This window comes from Cuculus canorus, chromosome 2, assembly GCF_017976375.1.
Source record: "Cuculus canorus isolate bCucCan1 chromosome 2, bCucCan1.pri, whole genome shotgun sequence".
NCBI lineage: Eukaryota > Metazoa > Chordata > Aves > Cuculiformes > Cuculidae > Cuculus > Cuculus canorus.
In genome coordinates, this window is record NC_071402.1 from 80,660,739 (window position 1) to 80,683,256 (window position 22,518).

Sequence of the window (22,518 nt, forward strand, 5' to 3'; positions counted from 1 at the left end):
ATACAACTAACTAATTTTAGACATGTAGAAAATAGACAATCCTATTACATATTAGTCTAATTCCTTGCACAATGATTCCTAAAAATATTTATGGTCTCAAATTGGTTTTGTAATACTAGCCTGTAATACTAGCCCGTAGTACTAGTAAACAAACAGAAGTGTGAGAAGGATGGAGAAGCACACTAAACTTGTTAGTACAACTAGAAAGAGATTTCCTAAGGGAAGAAGGGGGGTAAGTTACCATGCACTAGGAAAGAAAGTATCAACACTGATGTAACAGGAAAATTGCTCAGTAGCTGACTCAATTAGAATGCGTAGTTCATTTTTTGATGTAATTCTTTGATAAGCATATAAAATGCCATCTTCATAAATTTTCACATAAATGTTATGGTATGCATTCTTTTGCAGAGCTTTTTGCTTACAGATGATGTCAACTGACACTTTCATATTGTTGGCTGCTTTATTTCAGACAAAATTATAGTGATGAGATGAATTTTGGAATTTACTTATTGCTAAAATAAATGTGAAATGTGGTCTTTCGTCACTTTTGCTCTGGCTAATATATTCCAAACAGGAAAAGGTTGAGGTCATAAAGAATATGTTATATAAAGGCCATAACGCACATGTTATATAATCAAAACAATCCAGGAACTGGAAGTGTTATAACCCATACTACAGGGTGAACCAATTAGACATTTCCAAATAGTCAAGCTAGTTCAAATATATCCACATGACACTACACTCTTCTTTATAAACATACCCGTAATGTTAGCCATCTGTTTCCGAAAATCATTTTAATGATACCAGCTTCAAGCATTCTGGAATACTATAACTTCAAACTAAACAAATATTTGAAATCACTCATTAATTATCTGTCAGTATTTGAAGAACTGAAGTGTTTCCACAGAAATTGACAGAATGAAAACTGTTAGAAAATTAAAACCTCCTAGATCATAAGGTCAAAAATGTCTCCCAACATTTATAATGTATTTAAACATTGCTTCGTAGACAGCCTGAAGTTATCTCATACAGACATGAGTGAAACGGATAATTCCAAACAGTACTATCTACAAATAAGAAACACATAAGAGGCTCAAATTGAGAAACATAAAAGTTAGATAAAATATATTGTAGACATTTATTTAGACTAGCTGTGGAAATTGGAAATGTTCTAAATAAGCACTAAATTGTTGTAAACTTCATTATGGTAAACTAAAGGAACATTCACAATTTGAGGACCTCAGTTAATTTTATATTTACCACCTTTGTTCTGAATATTCTTTTTTTATGATAACATCTTTAGTACAGTTAAAATAAAGAAGAAATTTTTAGGAAGCGTGTTTGGTTTATTCTTCATAAAAAAAAAACTACAACGCTTTTGTACTTTTTAGAACTATTTGAAGTATGAGTGAAGTTATTTGCAAATAATACACTAAAATAGTCTTCCAAATTCAGACTTTTTTTTTGCCTTGAAACTCTGGAGAATATAAAACTTTTGGGTCAATTTAGAAAAAAATATTTTTCTTAGATGCAATATACTCCTTTGGCTGGAAGACTTATGCATGTCTATGCCCCTGATTTTACACCCCAACGCAAATCAGGAACTGTTTGTGATTAAGGTTTCAATCAGTGAAGAGTTCAATTTACACTACATGCAACTTTTCTTTACAGACAGTAACTAGAAATAGCTGAGAAATTTCTGACATTCTCACAAAACAAAAAATTTCTGACTTCTTGCAAAAAGTGTGATGTTCATGCTACTTTTAAAAAAGCAGAAACAGAAAGAAAACTGTAATTTTCTGGATTTTTCAGATTCAGTACTTTCTTCTAGGTATTGAATACACAAATACACATTTTCTATGCAAATGGTGTGGGAAAAAAGACATTTACACTCCAAAAAACCCACTAATGATCAACTTCATGTTTGGATGTGATCTGTAGAAGTCTCTAGAGCTGTCCTGTGTTGAGTATATTCTATGTCATTTACAGGGGGACCATGGCTACATCACACAGCTTGGGTCAGTAGAGAGCTATAGTAACACCTGTAAAAGGAATAAACTCCATTTGGATTGTGTATGGTTTTGTTGTTTGTTTATTTGTTTTCCCTTGCCATTAGCACAGCTAGGATTGTGCTGTCGTTGGGGTTTAGCATCATAAAGCACATGAAAATGAAGGAAGTTCTGAAGAACAACCCTTAAAATGGGTCCTGCTCCCAATACTCCCTCCAGTAAACAAACAAAGCAAATAAACACTATCCTCATTCCCAAAACAATTACTGCCTCATTCAGAACCCTCCCAAGAAGAAAAAAAAATCTTTTCTATCAAGAATATTTCAAAATAATTTTGATATTCATGATATATGTAATGAATAATCTACCTTGTACAAAGAAATCTTCAAAGACAATCCTCAATTAAGTGAAATAAAAACCACTCTTAGACACCATCGTACTGTTAGAACTAGAGTTTATGCATATAACTAGCATCAAAGTTCAGTGTAAAGAAGACATTTTCTACAAGTATTTAGTCAGACTTTGATATAAATATAATTTAGTTCCTCCAAGCTTCCCTTTATATTTGATTCTGTAAACAATTCTGTGAAAAAAAATTATTGTCATGAATTCTTGTTAAGAGAGAGTTTTTAATTCAGATACTTAAATACTCCCGAAAATATTACATTCACTTCTTTTAATTTTTAAGTAAGACAGCTCCTGATTGATTCACTGGATCTCCTATGATGACGTGACCTGCCTAGAGGATGAGGGAAAGCCTGTGGTTGCTATCTACCTGGACTTCAGTAAAGCCTTTGACATTGTTGCCCACAATATTTCCTGGAGAAGCTGGCAGCTTAAAAAAATGGATGGATGATTGAGCCCAGAAAGTTGTGGTGAACAGTGTTAAATGCAGTTGGCAGTCAGTCACAAGCAGTGTCCCTCAGGGCTCAGATTTGAAACCAATTTTGTTTAATATATTTATCAACAATCTGGATGAGGGAATCAAGTGCTCCCTTAATTACTTTGTAGCTGACACCAAACTGGGCGGGAGTGTTGATCTGCTTAAAGGCAGGAAGGGTCTGCTGAGGGATCTGGATAGGCTGGATGGATGGACCCGTGTAAATTCCATGGGGTTTAACAAGGCCAAATGCTGGGTCCTGCACTTTGGTCACAACAACCCCATGCAATGTTATTGGCCTGGGGAAGAGTGGCTGGAAAACTGCCTGGAAGAAAAGGATCTGGAAGTACTGGTTGGCAGCTGAACATGAGCCAGCACTGTACTCAGGTGTCCAAGGTGGCCCCCAGCATCCTGGCTTGTATCAGAAACAGTGTGGCCAGCAGGAGTGGGGAAGTGACTGTTTCCCTTTACTCGGCCCTAGTGAGGCCACACTTTGAATACTGTGTTCAGTTTTGGGCCCCTCAGTGTAAGAAGGACATTGAGGTGCTGGACCATGCTCAGAGAAGGGCAACAAAGCTTAAGAAGGATGTGAATCACAAGTCTTATATGGAGCTGGTGAGAGAACTGGATTGTTTAGTTTGGAGAAAAAGAGGCTGAAAGGAGACCTTATCACTCTCTACAACTACCTAAAAGTAGGCGGTAGTGAGATGACTGTTGGTCTCTTCTCCCACATAACAAGTGATTGGAAGAAAGGAAATGGCCTCAAGTTGCATCAGTGGAGGTTTAGACTGCATACTAGGAAAAATTTGTTTACTGAGATTCTTCAAGCATTGGAACTGGTGGCCAAGGTAAGTAGTGGAGTCACCATCCTGGGAGGTGTTAAAAAATGGGTGTGATTGGACTTGATGATCTCAGAGGTCTTTTTCAACCTTAATCATTCTATGATTCTATTCTATGATTCTATTATCTGATTATGGGAATCACACTTATCCTGCTCAGGAAACAGAATGAGATTTCCTATCTGATTAGATGTTGTTAAATAACTTATGTTATTTATGTTTCAATGATAAATCGAACATTCTGGTAGTTGTAACTTCAAATATTGTGCAAATATGAAAATATACCAATCTTCTTATAAACAAGAAATAACAAGATTAAACAAACTACTTATAAACAAGAATAAACAAGATTAAACAAACTACCTTACACAATATTTGCCCAGTCTACTTAAACAAGTACTCATACATACATAAACTTTATTTCTTATACTATAACTCTTAGCTACTTAATGAACATCATCATCTTTTAAGCAATGTATTCCTCACCTCACAAGTTCATCATAGATTAATGGTTGATTCTAGCATGTTACAAAAATACAATATATGAGAAATTTTAGAATATCACTCAGATCACTGAGGCTTGTCCATTTTAATAGTCTGTTTCCACTGGTGCTAGCTTTATAAACAATCCACTGTCTTTGTGCAGCAGCCCTGTTAGGCAGGCTATTCAAAATACTTCTCTGGAGAATCAAAAAAGCACCATATTTCTCTTATGTTTAAGACTAACAGCTGTATTCTCTTGGCCTGACACACTGAAGTCACACACCTTCACCAGGTAATATAAACATATAACAGCATCTTCCCCTTTTATACGGGCTCCTGGCTGTCAGAATCAGAAAGAAAGTCACATTCTGAAAACTGACAGAAATAGAAGATTACTAGTTCACAGTTTACCTGCCCCACATTCAGTTTCTGATGTGACATTTTCACCATTTTTAAACAAAGAACTATTAAGTTCAAGGGATTTGGAGATTTACTTGGTGTTTCTCTGTAAAGGCGGAAAATCAGCATACTTAACCTCAAGTGTACTCGCAAAGGAAATATCACTCATCAGTCACTCACTTTGGAACTTGAGCACACTCTTTATATACACAATTAATTGAAAAAAAAAGTCCAAGTTTAAGAATATGAGAAGCAAAATAGTCATCAGCACCAGAATTATGCCATCTTACCGAGGGGGGGGAAATCAAATCATATTATCATATTCTGTATTTCCTTACACATCTTGCAACACATATATGACAAAAGTTGATGGAAATATGTAAATTATAATTTTAGAAAACCATATCCTAAATTCTGAACTGCCTATAGAAAAAACCAATTAATATGGTAGTACAAAAAGCTTGTCTATGGAACACAGGAATGAGAAAAATGAAAATAAAATAAAATTTCCTGAACAAAATATTAAGGTAATATGCAAATCTGACATTAAATCAACTTTCTATATGTCTTTCTAACCTGAGTTAAGGTTCTACTGAAAGACATGAGGACCTCTTCAGCCACAACTGATACTTGGAACAATTCAATTCCAGTACATTTAACTTTAGTGTACTATAGCTAGCAGCTATTGGAAACAGTCACAAAGGTAGTAAGAGTTGTAGTGTGAAATATGAAAAACACGTTCCTCTAATTATAATGAAAAAAAAGTCTTATTAAATAAGCAACACTTAAATGTGGATCAATTTCTGAAATGAAGTGCTTCCTAATATTCCTTGGACATTGAGTCATTGCTAGAGTCTTCATGATCATCACATAAACAACACAATGAACAGGCAACTAGATTACCAGGTATGAACAAAATCTAATTGACAATGGTGCAGTTGATCAGATGTCAGCAATCTTAAGCCAAACCACTTGTTAAGGCCTTTTTTTGTTTAGTTTTAAATGTGAGTTTCCTGAGGGCACACAACTTCTTTAACCACCTAAATTCAATAGTTCCCAGTAATTTTTCACCCCCTGTCCAGTTTCAGGCAAAACTAAGAAAAGGGCTGAGACCTCAAAGACATTAGGATTCTACAAGCCTCTTAACACTTACTGCTTCAATAGAGGAGAAAGTCTTGCTAAAAGAAAATCAGAGAAAATTCCTCTTTACTCCTCTAATTTGGCAGACCTCAAGTGGTCCATCAGCAAGAAGATTGCTCGACTAGTCACCACAGGAGGACAGGACAACGCTACAGTGCATGGCAGCGGGGAGTGAGAGGATGATGATGATGGTTATTTATTGGGATCATAAGAACTGGATGTACTGTGTGGAATTGTGGATATGGAAAAGACCCTATTGGAGTACAAATTATAAAAGAAAATGAATAGCAGATACCTTAGCACTTAGTAAGTAATAAGTTATATTAACAAGGCTGGATAGTAGACACCTTATTAGCACAGAACAGAATGTCCAGCCTGGGGTGTGAGTTTAACTTTCCAGAACAAGCTGTAGCATCTTCATACAACATTCGTATTTAAGCGTGGCTATGTACTCTTCATATAAAGACATTGTAAAAAGTGAAGCCAAACTAATTAAGCATGTATATAATCTCACACCATGTCTATATACTGCCATGAAAAAAACAAGCCTTAACAACCAAGATTTATAAAAATGCTTTAAGTGTGACTTGTATTTAAATTCTGCTTTATCCTAAGGAACTCAGCAAGATATGTCAGACAACAAAATCTACAAATGGACTACCAGGAAAATAATTTCCTAGTAAAATTAGACTTTAAACACAATAACTAAAGATCTCCTACACACTCTCCAAACCGCAATTGTTAGCCCTTGATGTAGAAAACACGTCAGTGGAAGCATCTGACTAGTTTGATGATCTTGACACAATCTATATTTAGAACGAATAGATTCAACCTAAACAAAGCAAAAAATGCAGAATCTATTCTTTCTGAACAAGACCGGAGAGAATTAAGGAAAAAAAAGCATACAGAAAATTCTAATGTAACTCAAGGCTGGTAACTGTGTTGTCAGTAGATGGAACATTTTCTATCAGATTACTGAAATAAATTTATGACTATGAAATTAGGGCCCTCGGCCATCAACCAAGTGGATCCATCAGCAGTAAAACTAACAAGAACTGAGAGAAGCTGGTTATTCAAAAGCAAAAATCTTCCCATGCAGAGCATTGCCTGTCAGATTACATTAAATAGACAGTTCATTTACAGCTGGACTCTCTAAAGAAAGGAAGTCTGTGGTAATGAAGAAAAAGAAACCAGTACTATACAAGATGCACTGAAGAAGTTGATAAGCAAAACGTATTTGAGGTTTTAGTTTGTTCTCCTGCTGAATCCACAACCCTTTGCCTACTCCTGAGACATACTGTGTTTTGCAAGAACAGTCTTTTATTTATGTTTCCTATTCCAGAGATATTATTATTATTGCAATGTATTTCAAAACTGCAACCAACAGACTGATAAAATTATACAGTAATATTTCATATTATCCCTCCTAGAATTTTTGATATTTTGGAAAAAATGTAGCTCTTCTGTTAGTAATTTCTTTGAAAGAAAGTCAGCTCTGCTTAGAATAAGTACAGGAAAAAAAAAAAGCTACAAACCAGACTATATTCAGTTAAGCAGATATATTTACAACATCTATTTCTGAATTTGAAAGAGATTTTTGAAGAGTTTCTTTAAAGGTGGGAAAACCCTGCATACTTTACTTCACATGCCTCTCTAATCGAATACTGATCTGCTGAAGCCAGAAAGATAAAATAGTTTAAATATGTACAATAAGTATCTTTCTAAATAAAAAAAAAAAATTAAAAGCATCAGTCATATGAGCTCCCCGTATGTTCTCATGTAAAGTGCTAATACAGCTAGAGTCAGACTCAAAATTCACAATTATGGCAATGGAGGAAATGAAACTAACAAAAAGACAGTCTGCAGATTAGCTGAGGTTCAGCCTGTCCTGACGGTTATATATTTAGTATATGCAGTTTTTGTAACCATTTCCCTTGAATTCAATTCTGAATGTGAGAAGTCTCAGTAAGTCTCATATAGCACTCTCTCTCATAAGGAAGTTGAAGAGAAATTTAACTGAGAATTATAGCATACAAAGAAAGGAGAAGAAAATAAAACAATGAAGTTATTTCTATTTAGTGCAATAGTAGTGTATTTTTCTAACAGTTCATGATGCTAAGATGGCCTGATTTTAGATCACATATACTTTCATTCTGTATTACTAACAATATTCTTTTGCAAAAGGTTTAAATTACACTCGTTGAAAAGGAGTAAAAAAGCATTGCTACAGTCATAACTGTGGTATAGAAATCCTGTGTAAGGAAAGATAAAGAAAATATTGTTACTCTACAAGACTTGTTGTAGAACTAATAATTGCTGTTAAAAATGGTAAATTTTAAATTACATTTTTTACTGTGCTTTGTTAAATAATGAGTTTTCATTAAATATTAAATGTTTTGTAGTTTTTTAACCCAAACCTTTTATATTTCTTACATTTCTGAAAAAATATTGACACAGATAAAGAAATATATGTGCAAACATATAGTTATGCCTGCCAGTCAATTTAATATGTCAAATCTTTCATTAAAAATAAAAGAGGCCAATTCTTGAAACCTGATAAGTACAGATCCTTCTGTCTCTGAATTTGCAGAAAATTTAGGACATTCTTTCCTATAACTATTTTTGATGTTATATTTGTTCAAATATATGCCTTCCTTTTCTCTTTTCCAATAGTTAGGAAGGATTATATAGAGTGATGGATGCTACGACACTTTTGTAGAATGTAAAACCAAATATATTTCTGTGTTTCAATGGCTTTGTGCATTTTTACATGTTTCTGAGGCACAGACAAAAATATTCATTTCTACAACAATTTTAATGAGCCTTCTTACTGCTTGACCGGATTTTACACAATGTGTATTGCTGGGAAGCTTTGCTTTTCCCCAGGGCTTTGTGATCTCCATTATTGTTTATAAATATGATTCTTGTAATTCAAACAGCTTAATGCATTTCCCAGTGGATGTACCTATAGCCACTAGTCCATTTTGTTCTACAAGGGCTCATGCAATGTTTGAATCTAGATTACAATATTCTTATTGGTCTTGAGCCAATCTGCAAAGGAAAGCAGGTTTAGCTATGCAATTACTTTCCATAAGGCTTTTAAATACATTGTTAACTGAATTCAGAATTCATACAAGACTCCAGCTGCTGTGACAGATCAATGTGCACACAATGAACTGGATAGAAATGAACTTCCTATTAGTGGTCATATTAAGATAGTCTAAGAGTATTCTAGCATATATTTTTCCTAAATGCATGTCAGAGCATTCAGTTTGACTTTGACATTGGCAATTCATTTAACTAGGATAAAGGCAGTCTCCAGTGTAGCTTAACAACAGAGAGAAATAGCTTAGGTTTTGACCATCTGTGATGTAAAAAGTGATCTTAAAAGTTCTTATGGGTATACAGAAAGAAACAGAAAAAAAAATGATAGATGTGTATGGCAGCAGTCAAAGGCATGCTGAATTCAGTCATTTAATTTTGTTCAATTTTGTTGTTCTTTTCTACCATAGGAACAACATAATTCACTTGGGGGATTGAAATTGCACAGTTATTGAAGTACATATTCAAAAAAGGACTGGAGAATAGCCCATGTATGGAAAGAGTATTCCTGTGTCATCTATCTAACTTTTACTCAGTATTTAATTGAAAGATACTTTCACTGGTTTCAATATTCTAGCTAGACCATCTCTGTGCTTCATCGGAAAACACTGGAAAACTAAAAAATATTGCTGAATCCAAGCAACTCCCTAGCTGCCATCTCCTCATACATTTGAATACTAACTGGATTTCACTAATAGCTTCTTACTTCACCAAAAATCAACACTATATTTAAATAAATTATGTGCTGAAATTGTACATACTCTGAGGAAACCTGGGTGGATTGTCGTTGACATCAGTGAGTGTGATATTTACAGTTGTTGACCCAGACAGCCCTCCAACTTGCCCAGCCATATCTTTGGCTTGAATGACAACAGAATAATGCTCTCTGGCTTCCCTGTCCATGTTGTGCAAGGCCGTCCTGATGACTCCTGTGAAGGAAAGAAAACAAACAAGAAAAAGAAAGATCAGGATTAGTTTATTCTAGCAAGACAAAAGGATAGGCATAACCTTTCTTTTCAGGAAAAGTGAAACATGGCAATTTTTCTGTAAATGTAAAGTTTTCTGTAATAAAAATAAAGTGCCTTTGGATTTTTTTAATACAAACATACATGCACACACACATAGATACATACATATATTTTATGTATAAAATAATGCCAGTTGATGCTAGACAATCAAATTGCTGCTGGAGGATAAGAAGAAATTAAATTTATATCTGTTAAAACAACTATTATATTAATGAATTACTAGCACAACTTATATAACATTCCTAGCTGAGAAGTACATTGCCAGTACACTCCAGTGTTTTCTCATATAACTGTTTGAATAGCTACTTAACATAAATATTAATGAATGGGAACTCTTATCCCCCTGAATAAGACACAAATTCCTTGTTAAGAAAAGCTAATTTCTGAATTAAAATATGACATATCTCTTAAAACTACCCAAAAGCTAAACTTACTTATTTGAAAAATCTCAAAAAGCTATGCTGTCTTATTTGATACATCAACCATATATATTTTTGTTCATAAATGTGACTTACCTGATAATTGTCTGTAAAGTGAAAGATATTTTTTTTTGTAGTACAGAACAGAAAGAAATCTAAAAATTCAGTGATCCTAAAATTCTATTTATTTTTATTCATTACCATCAGATTTTTTTTTTTATTTTTTTTTTTTAAATTTAGTCTATTACTCATGCAGAAGCAAAGATTACAACAAAGGAGAAACACTCAACTTTGCAGACTCAGTTTCAGTTCTAGGATGTTTTTCACTTGTGATGATACCTGTAAATTAACCTCTGCTAATTTCTTTGATCACAAGCGTACAGAAACTTCATAAAGTTTAATAAAGGAAAATATCAAGTCCTATACCAGAGAACCAATACATGCTGCGGACAGACTAGCTGGGAAGCAGCTTCTGGAAACAGGATATAGGGGGCATCCTTAAGCTGGTCATTGGCCAGCAATGTGCCCTTTCTGCAAACAAGGCCAACAGCATCCCAGGCTGAATTATGAAAAGCATTGCCAGCAGATCAAGGGAGGGGATCCTTATCCTTGGCCCACCACTGGTAAGCCCACATCTGGATTGCTGGGTCCAGTTCTGGGCTCACTGGTACATTAAAGGCAGTGGTAGCCTTCAGTAATTAGCATAGAATTAAATAAATGTGTGAGATGATGAATTTATTAACACTACATTTTCAAAACCCTAAATTTTTTAGTGTAACTTGCTTTTGCACTGTTAAACTGAGTGGCTTTTGTAACTAGGAAGAAAATATACCATAGCATGATCAGATGTTGCTTCTGGGTAAAGTTTAAACATGTAACAGCCATTAACAAAAAACAACTTTAGAAGAGCCTTGCTCTTCCGGACAACATGCTGTACAGAATGATTCTCCAGATTTTTGATTCGCACAGTCTCAGAAAATGCAAAAAGTGATTTCCAACATATTCCTTTCCCTTTAAAATTACTTTCTTTGCATTATTTCAGTAAAACCATTTAGCAATTAGTAGAAAAGAAAAAGAAATTTTCATGCAGCTTACACCATTGTTTCCATTCTTTCCTGCAAACAAATGATACATAAATAGTAGAACTAACCCCAAAGAACAGCATTTTAAAGTATCCATGAAGTTTCAGAGTTATTTTAACATAGTTTTGCACTCTAATTTCCTTTTCATCGGAGGTGTTGATTCTGTACAAGCTGGCTAAAAACAATATACCAGTCCATTTTAGTTCATCAGTGTGTTTTTTTTCCTTTAAATGACACTGTTATAAACAGATCTTTTTTTAACAAATTTCATCTTGATGTACTGAAATTAACCACAATTTATACATAGTATAACTGAAAGGCATGGAGACATTTGGAAAAAAAGAATTGAAACAAGTTAAATATGCAGTTTCACCAAAATCAATATGATTCATGAAACTTGTTACCACTGTTCTGAAATTTCATTTTGCTGAAAAAAATGAAGATATAAAAACATAAAAATTAAAAATTTCCTGCTTTGAAATGTTTCAAATAAATTTCTTCAATTTTTCACTTTGAAACAAAATTTATTGGAACTTTTAATGTATGTACACTGAGGGTATATGGGATATTTGTTTTTAAAAAAACTTGCATTTCAGTTTGAAACATACCAAATTTTACATAGTGGAACACCTGTATTCTGTACAATCCTTATACTAGTCACTTACATTTTTAAACGGATTTCAACAAACATAAATTCCTCTGAATTATGATTACTTTCCTCTTTCTTTTTACTTCAAGGGAAATGGTACTGATTCAGTGCTTGTAGACAGTTAATAAGGATTTGCAGATGACTAATCATTTTATCTTTCTGTCTTGCATCAGTAAGAGTTGCATAACTATCGTGTGGACCCTAACACTCCATCCTTGCCACTAGAAGCTCCACCAGTTGTTCTGGCAGTATAGGACTAAAATGGTACATAATTTCAAACTTTTCTAATGAGCCCAAAAGGTGTAAGGGGAACTTTCTTGGTTGTCTTTTCCAAAGAGATAATTTAAAATGCTCCAGCAGTTCATTTTAAAGTATGAATGAGTGTCTTCAGTATACCTGGCTCCCACACATGCCACAAGAAGACAGAAGGTTCATATTAAGGAAGACATCTCCCTGCCTAAAATGGTGAGGACAACCGAAAAAGAAAAGTCACAGTTTTTTTTTTTTTAAAGTTAAACACAGCCTTAATTTTGCCTCATAAGTGTTAGGCAGTGCTGCCACTCTGTTAACTCTTTTCAGATATGTTTCCAATATTTATTCATTTCTATTAAGTAAGGAAAGATAAAAAAGGAAAAGCAAGATATAGAAATCATTATGCAGATACCTCACCCTGTTTCTGGGATTAAATAGAGAATATTTATAGAAGTTTGACTGCTATGTCACTATGCCAAAAGTTCTGTACATGTGGACTGCTCTGGACCTATGGCCTGCTGAGTTTAGTCATACCTATTTCCATCTTAAAATGATGCAAGACATGTTTCCCCACATGAAAGGCTATCTCAGAACATGCTTTCACTTTTAACTTCTTGTCTAAATGTATTTACCTTTAAATCACACATTTTTTATTTCTGTTTTTGTCTGAAATTTCTACAGTCTTGCTAAGTACATTCTCTAATTTGAATTTATTTATCTTTGAACGTGGATGACCAGAAACCTACCTACATTTCAGAGAAGATTTTATCACCGCCATTTTTAATTACAACTATTTTTTTTTTTTTTCAGATCACATCACAATGGTGATCCATCTAAGATTGATTAAAATACCCAGGACATTCTCTGGCAATGACACTTCCAGATTCATAACACCAGAGTTACTGTAGAATCACAGAATATCTCCAGTTGGAAGGGACCCATAAAGACCATTGAGTCCAACTCCCTTCTCCTCAGATCTAACTTAAACTATGCAACATGACTAAGTGTGTTGTCCAGATAGTCTTATAATTACTCCTTCATCACTGCCTTTGCTATAATACCATTACATTTCTTTATATTTTTTCTTGCCCTAAAGACATAAGCTTCTTCCTCTGTACTAACAACTCCTTACAACTTTTTGAAATCAGGAAATTTCTCGATGACAGTCCAGCATTTATGCTCAGAACATCAGACAAAACTATCAAGAAGAAAATTTAGAAATTGAGCTCTGAAAAAGGATTGGGATGTGTACTACTGTGGATATTTCCTTTTCTTTCCTTTTACCCAATGCCTCTGCATTTGAGAAATCTGTGAAAATAAGGCTTTTACTTCCTACCTTCCTGATACTAAACTGCAGTCAATTACTTTTTTCTTCTTCTCAAGTTTCTCAAGTATTCTTTAAGATACTTCTATACTCTGCATCATTGTACAATGGGTTATGTTGTCTTTCTTAGCATTCTGTGAAGAACAATTTTACTGACATGTAAGAAGAGCTGCAACAGAAGGCTTAATTGTAATTGAGACCGCAAAAATCAAGAATTTTAATTCAAATGCAGCAAAATACTAAGAGAATGTCTGCCACAGCCTAACTATGCAATTACCAAAGTATTTGACTATGTACTTACCTGACAATCTGGCACACTTGAAGTAATTTGTCTTGTTACTTACACAAAATAAAAAAATATTTCAGATCTTTCAGTAAGGATTGCAGACTTTTTGGTTAGCTTTCTCTAACAGCCTACTCCTGCACAATGTGTGAGTGGAACTTACCAAGAATAAACCACAGTTCATTTTAAACATTTTGAGTTCAAAGTTTTTCTATCTAGCGGGGAAAAAAAAAAAACCCAAGCAAACAAAACAATTTCACTTTAATGATAAACCACTTTCTCATGGGTAAATTATTTTTATGGTTTTTTTTTTTTTGTTTGGAAAATTTCCATTCCGTTGTTTGAGCCTGGTCACTAGAGATTTTCTTAAGTCCAAGAGGTCATCCTAGATGCCCTACGTTCTAGTTTCTTATCTGTCTCTCTTCTCGTGATCACTACAACTAAATGGTTCAAATATAATTTTAAATATCTACTTAATAACTAATTAAATGTGTGATTCTACTAATTACTGAGGGAACTAACTGTTGCAGATGGAAATTTCAATAATATTATTTTTCCTTTGTGAATAAGAACTCTATTTTTATTACTACTTTGCTTTAGGATACATGGATAGGTTATTTTATTGTAACTTAATATTCTGAATATATTGTATATATTAGAATACATTTCAAAATCCAGTATTATTCTACTTTAAAAGAACTAGACACATCCTTTTTAAGAGAAAGAAGTGTGAGTTTTGTTTGATTTACATCTTAAGAAAAATACTGAGCAAGTACAAGCCAGAAGATGCATTTTTTCAAATTTAGAACTCCAAATAAACTTTTATTTGGATTTGTATTTTAGTTTGAAACTATAACTGTAAACAAAATGTGCAATACAGAGATATTGGTCTTACCCCATATTCTGAATGATTTTAAAGCATAAAATGTTTTTAATCTAGGCTTGTGTGTCAGATCTACTTTACATAACTGACATAAATTTTGTTCCTTTATAGGGTCATCACTAGACACTTAGTGTCAAAGCGCTACAGAAATGAGAATTAGTGGTCAATTTTCTTCTATTATCATGATTACAGTACTGAAAGGCATTATGCTCTTTCTTAAGAAAAATTATAGTTGAAATAAAATACATGACTCCTAGACTGAAAGACAAATGCTGTAATAAAATAAAAAAAGAAATAACTAAAAGAAAGATAACAAGAAAATAATACATTTTTTAAAATAAGTAAGTCAGAATAGTGTTAATCTGATATTAAAAACGGTGAGTGAGGGTGTTAACCAGACTGATTATATTACAATATATACACCCAGAAAAAAAAATCTAATCACTTTATCATTAGTAAAAATCTCAAAGATCTTGATGAGCAACAGCCTGAATTTACAAAATGAGTGTCTTTTGCCATAGCCTTCTGAATTAAGGAGTTTCAAGAAAGCTTCACTGACTGAGTGGAAAATACACCAAATTACGTGGCAATTGCATGGATGCCAAATGTAATCATAGCACTTTCCGTTGTTGTCATAATGTAAAGAATATTCAAAGCAATTAAATTAAGAATTTGCTGCTATGCTGTCTCCAAGAGAGCAAACAAGACTAATCTGCCATATGCAATTGCTGCAAATCAAAGGAATATCCATTAAAGAAATACCACAGCAAGTAGCCATCGTATTTGTGCGGGAAGCTGTCACTTTTTGTCTTGCAAATAGTTAAAGCACATATATGGATGCTAGGTTTCCCAGGTCTTTTTTAGTTAGTATTGTTCACAGTTTTTTAAAGCACATTCCTCTCAGTTTCTTGCGACCTGGTTTAATCAGCAAGACAGTATTATCATTGATGTTTTTTTCATTGAAGTGTTGTACTTGTCCCATTGTCTTCAGATTTCTGCTACTTCCAAATAATTGTGCTATAGAAGAGATATTTTGTAGATGCAATGGTAATGGATTTTTGGTTTATAGCACTGTGATTGTTGTCATTTCTGTAAACATAAACTCTTCACTTTCAACCATATATCAGCCTCAAACTTTTCAGAAAATTAAGCATTTAAACAAAACTGACTTTTTTTGGTTGCAGATCTCATTATCTAATCATAACCCAAATTTATGTAACAAATCTATGCCAGTGTGGCTCTTTATGACTCTAAAGATACAGGTGTCTTTTCATTTGTTCTGTTGAGTTGTATAGATATAGCTTCACTGTCTGTGGACCTCTGTGCAAGTGGGAACATAAAATTAAGTTGAAATTAAGTTCACACGCACAACTCAAGTGGTACCTAGCAGTCTGTATGGCTGAAAATTGAAGTACTATGTATGAATAATTTTTATCTCTATTGGAAAGTAGCTGAGAAGAGTTAACCATGGTAAGTAAAATAGTTGTTAGATTGTAGCACAGACAGGATGGAAATATATTTTAACATAAATAGTCAGTGGAAATAGAACAGAATGAAGAGCTTCTGTCACAGGAGTAATAAAGTAAAATACACAGTCATTGGATTACCTTGGGTCCTGCAAGATATACAGCATCTTCTTTTGCTATTTTCTAGTCAAAGGAAGCCAGCTTACATAACCATCTACAAGAAACATGCATGAGCTGGACTATAAGAAAAAAAGTGGTCTTCAATTTCCAAAACTATTTTCAGATTCTCTAAGAAAAGTCAGTGGAGGGCAGCCGTCACTCAGCAATATTTTTTCCCAAACACATTACAAGACTTAACACCTAGTTATGTGCAGTGTTTGCAGTCATTCAAATCTTCAACATATAGGCTCTTTTTATAAGTAACAGTCCACACTTTGGAGAGAAATCTAAATATAGCTTAGATTTTCAATATAGTTTACGTAATGTGTTGCATCCACGGTCAAAATAAATAGTTTCAGAATCTAAGGTATTCAAGTTTAATGGTGAATTCTTTCTCTAATGGGTTCACCGTTAAAAGCCAGATGGGACCGCCAGGCCTCTCATACAATTCAAGCCATTAACTGAACTAGCACTGTACTGAACCTGATAGTTTGATTTGGCTGTGGTATGTCTCCTGAAAGCAGGCAATTTTGAAATTAAGTGATCAAGAGTTAGAAAATATCACCTGTTTCCTTGACTGAATACACCATTTGTTAATCATAAAGTCAAAGATCTGCCTAATATTTGGTAATGTGCACTTTCAGTTTCAAACTATTTATTCTCATTCAAACTGCATGTTCTTGGTATTTCTCCTTGTAAAGGTAGTTATACTCTCCTGAAGATAACCTTTCTCATAAAATAAATAGTAAAAAAAATTTCACAGTAAAGCCTTTTATGCCCTCATAGTGTTATTTGCTCTTCTCAGATTTCCAAAATTCTAGAAAAAAAACCCGGAACTATATTAAGATTGATACATCAATAATGGTACAGCCCCTCCTTCAGTAACAACCTCTGATATAAATTTAACTTTTCTAATCTTTTACAATATATATAAGTAATCTAATTAAGGAAGGTATTGGTTTGGGGGCTTTTTCTGTTCTTTGGTTTTTGATTTTTTTTCCCCTCATTACTGCTTTGGGAACCCATTTTGAGCTGCTTTACTCTTCGTTTACATACTTATGTAGTCCCACCCTCCTCATTTCTAATTGTAGGACTTTAGGCTTTGCCTTTATTACATTGAGTGGCACAGAGTATCAAACAATCTGGATCATTTTGACAAAATGCACTTTACTCATCATTCTGCCATTTTTGTGTTATCCAAAAATTTTATCACCAGAAGTCTTATGCTTACTTTTAATCCCTACAGAAAGAAGCTGAATAGTGTTGGTTTTATCCTGATCCCTGTAGAGCCCTGGTGGAGCTCTAAAAGGCTCTAAGTCTCTTCTTTTCATGATGATTCTGCCTTAATGACAATGTTTTTCCATGTCACAGGCAGCCAGTCCATAGTCATTTCTTATGTACTTTGTTACTACTACTTATTGCTATCTACATAACTAGAATGGCATGTGGCATGGCAGTTATCTTTTTTGATATGACTTGCCATTTCATAAAACAAAAAAATAAAGTTCCCTTACCATGACCTATTTTCCAGAAAAAAACACATGGAAATACATTATTGCTACTTCTAATTTTTACTGGCTAAATTCTTTCTCAGCTCTGCTATTTTTTTTTCATTTTTGCCTAAATTTGCTGTGCTAATGTTAATGTTCTCCTTTTGTTTGGCCTTTCAGAAAACTGACTCACATTTGCATTCTGAAAATTTCCTTATTCATGGAGAATAAGGAAATCTATTCTTTATTCTTTTATTCCTTCTTTATTCAAGAAGAAACTATGAAACTGTCACTCTTCCTAGTTTTGGAATTGGCCAATAATTATAATTCTCCATTAATCAAATCCTATTTCTAGAGTAGTCAACATTTCAGAGGGGAAAACAGGAAAATTCTGCCAGTTTCTTTTGATGTGCAGAATCTGAAAAGAGTTCACAAAGGGGCTAATTCCTCCATTTTCAGAAATCTTTTATCAATATGTTAAGTACTGAAAATATGCAAGTTGCTTCTTCTGAAATATAATTTACACGTAAGTTCCTACAAACTTTCAGACAGCAAAATAGTTAAACGTTCTTTCAAGCAAATCCCCTATCTGAATGGTTTTGACCTCTCCTGAAATTGCTTCTCCATTACCGAAAATTTTCTTTTTTTCACACAAAACTATTGGAGATGAGGCTTGGAGGAGCAGAAGAAAGCCTTAAAGACAGACTTGGACTTGAATAAAAATATTCTTGTGTCTAGTAGCAGCATGCCACTATATACTAGTTCTCTGAATAAGTGTGCATGATGAAATAATTCAGTTTATAACAGAAGACACTTCAGTGATTTTGCACTGACTTATGTGATTTCTTTGGAACTGAGTCTGAATTAGTGGCACTTCTATTCTTCTGAAGAAACAGATGGTTAGGAGCAAACAGGGCTAAACGGTCATTCTCCAACTTGAACAATACAGTGGTCAAACTCTGATGTGTTCTTGTTAATGCAGTCAGCATGTGTCTCAGGTAAAGCAGCATGAGGGAAATCTACAGAAGTATGCTGTTGCTGCTGTACCAAAGATTTACTTTTCTTATTTGACAATTCAGTTAAAAATGTATTCAAAAAACAAAGAAGAATCTGTACCTTAATTTAGGGAGGGAGATAGTTGCTCAAATCTAGTAACAAGTGACTGCTAGTTGTATACTGAAATACTTGAACTATTACATTCAAGATAGCTATGAAACATACCGAGGTACAGATACACTTGGCTAACAGATAACTTAATGCTGCTTAGATGTGGAGGACTTCTCCACAACAGAATACTTGCCAGGTAGGCAAACAGAGGGTCCAAGCAAATGATGTGAATGTGAAGATAAGGCAAGTGCAAAGAATGCTGGTAGGGAGGAAATTACTCATTAAGTGTGATATTTTCAGACACTAACTCCTTATAGGTGTATTTAATCCTTCCTGAGAAGGAACAACCTTATGACGTGAAACAAACAAAGCAATTAAGTAAAAAGGGGATGCATTCAGTAACCCCTGAACATAGCAGATGGGAATTAAGTACAGGAATCTTCTCAAAGGAAATCACATTTGACAAGGTAGAGCTTAAAACTACCTGAAAACTAGCAATGAGCATCAAAGTACCCCTCTCTTAACACAGAAGTAGTACTGACTGCCAGCATCAAACACTGTTTCTTGCAATGTCACTTGCTTTCCAGACAGCGTAAAAATGCATTTAATGTATAGTTTGAATGGAAATGGCAAAAATAGTAGACCGCTGAAGGTTATACCTGCTTATACTTCACTCATAATCCAAAGCTCCTTGTTACTTTCTTCATAATGTAAAGAAAAATAAAGATGGAGCCACAGATGTGACTTCATATTTCTCATCCACTATTAGTAAATTAGATTTTTATGCAAATTAAACATTTTGTCTTTAATAAGTACATGATAATATATCTAAATAATTGGAGATAATTAACATAGTTGCCTATTATGTTGAATAATATTGTAGTTTCTTGTCAAAGTAGAACACTTTGATAAGAAGGACAGGAAGAGAGACAATTTTTATAAGCATGACAAAAACCCCTTCAAATAGGGTCAAAATAGTGCCCAACTAATTAAAAAAATGAATGCAACATACAATCTTTTCCAGATTCTGCACTTGGACAAAATTTCATATGCTGACTAATTTAATTACAACTGACTGACAAGATCGGAACATATGATTCAGATTTTCTGTGAGTAAGAAAACTCGCTTAGCAAAGAGACCAAGCATTTACCTGGTAGTTGCATTCTTTTCTCCCTATAATACTTGCTCATTACAAGTCCGTGACCATTCCATTTAATCACAATGCTTCATTGACCCATGCATAAGACGGTAAGAACCTTATAGCAGTATAACATAATTTATAATGGTTATGTCATTTACAGCACAACCTTACTCAGCATTTATGTATACTTATTTGCGAAGTGCAAATGAAATATGAGACTGGTGTCAGTATGGAAATGTGAAACACTTTTTCCATGCATCCCAGGTACTTGGATTACAATTAAGCCATTTCTGCTTGAGGTATCATGATAGAGGCCATGCGGGCTAATGTCTGTTAAAAGTCAAATCATTAAATTTAACATTCAGTAAAATACCATGAGCAAAACCTCTTCATTTTGGAAGATGCTTTAGTGCTAGGGTTAGCAAATCAAAGTGAAAATATATATGTCTATACAGGTTAGAACACCTAGCTTACAAATATGATTGATTGGTTTCCTTACAGATCCTTGAATGAAAAATCCTAGAAACCAAATACGACTGTAATATTTTCTGGATTAAACAAAAAAAAAGATTAGCCAACAAAAACCTACAAATATATTGAATTCTTAGTACTTGGAACAGAACCCCAATCTTTTCTCAGAATGAAAAGTATTAGTGCGTACTCTGCTTAGGAGAAAAACTAAGTCCACACTGTGTAAACCAAACACTGTCTTAAGGAACCATGGTAGATCAAAAATAAATGGTTTTCAATGCTGAAAGTGTGTCTGTGGTAGCATTAAGTGTACCACAGTTTTCATAACTGCCACACACAAAAAGATGATGACGTTATGTAGATAAAACTTAAAGAAATCCTGTAATAAATAATCCTGTCATAAGAGTTCACAAATGTTATTTTCTTTTGTAGACCTAACTCCCACAAAATCTTTGTCTATTAGGTGACATAATTGGTAGCTATTGACTTCTGTTGAGATTCAATCAGTATTTATTGACCTGAGAGTTAGATATTGATCTAGCCATAGAAGAAGATAAATCTCCACCTACAGGTACAATAAATCTTACAGTTGGCTGAAAAAAAGAAGTCTGTGTTGTTTCATTCTTACGGGTGTGCTGCTATCAAGAAAATGACTGCTAAATTAGTGAAGTGGTGTAGCTTCTTGAAAAAGAGGCACCCTCATTCTATAACAAATAAAAATGCATCGCAATAAGGTCACACAAAATGTAAAATATGAACACCCCATGACTGGATGTAATTTTATAATCTTTTTTTCTCTTTTTTATTTATTTGAAGACACTATTTTGCAAGGGAGATAGTCTCTGATGGATGTATCAGTATTGAACACTTTTTCATTTGAAATTGAAGCTTCACTGCATTTGAAATTATTCTGAATTTACACAAAATTCTTACTGGAAAATTACAAAGTCTGACTCTTAAAGGCTCTCACTGAAAGATTTATTTAGGAAGAAATCCAGATATGTTTTGTCATCAGCCTTGGGAAAACCAGGACTTTGTCACAGAACCCACCCACAGTGCGGAAAGTTATACAAGTTCGTGAACTGTCACAAGTGCCAGAATTTTATACATGTTTTTATGATAAACTTCTACACCATACACTGTAAAAACAAAACAAAACAAAAAAATCAAAATAGCATCTTTCCTGTTCCTCTTCCTACCTATCATTCTCATCTACAACCATAAAAAAATGCAAAAATAGCCTTTGTTTTGTACATTCAGGTTTCCAAGTTTCTTTGAGAAATAAGGAAATTTGACTGAAGTTTGCCATTCTGTGTAAATGGGAACTTTCAAACATCTCAAACTTTTTATACAATTCGGTTATGCATTGGCAACATAACATACTGTAGTACTTCAAACCCACATTGAATCAACATCAGCTGTTTAAAGCTACAAAACTTCCACATGGATTTTTTTTACTCACTGGAATGGCATGCCAAAATATTTTAGGATATTATTAAAAAACAATATTTATAAACAGCATAACCATCTTTCTAATACTAATGACAAATAATAATAAAAAAATCAATCCTCTGCTTACACTTAGGAGAAGTAAGAACACTTTTAAAAGTGCACAAAGAAGTAGGATGCCTACTTAAAATTTAGTCCTTCACTTTGTTTAAGTACCTATCCCAAGGCTAAATCATTATTCTTGACTTAATTGTTCTTGAACACTACATCAAAGGCTATAAAAAAGTCCTCCATTTCTACTTCTTATGACAAAATAAAATGGAGATTCACAGCATTATACCAGTTTTTACTCTGAATTTCTTTCACAATTTTTCTTCAACCAAAAGAAACACAGAAACTTATTATTTTCCCAGTGTTTTCTTCTTATTTTATGCCTGTAGAGGAAGATTTTCCTCTAAATTT

At 33.8% G+C, this 22,518-nt stretch overlaps 1 protein-coding gene across 14 annotated transcripts in view; it reads right to left on the reverse strand.

Moving 5' to 3' along the window:
- The window catches only part of CDH18 (cadherin 18), a 557,226-nt gene that overhangs the window by 60,612 nt on the left and 474,096 nt on the right, over positions 1-22,518 (reverse strand). For all 14 annotated transcript variants that reach the window (XM_054059856.1, XM_054059852.1, XM_054059848.1 and 11 more), the window contains one exon: positions 9,614-9,781. In XM_054059856.1, the coding sequence (XP_053915831.1) occupies positions 9,614-9,781 (168 nt within the window). The remainder of the gene's footprint in view (positions 1-9,613; positions 9,782-22,518) is intronic.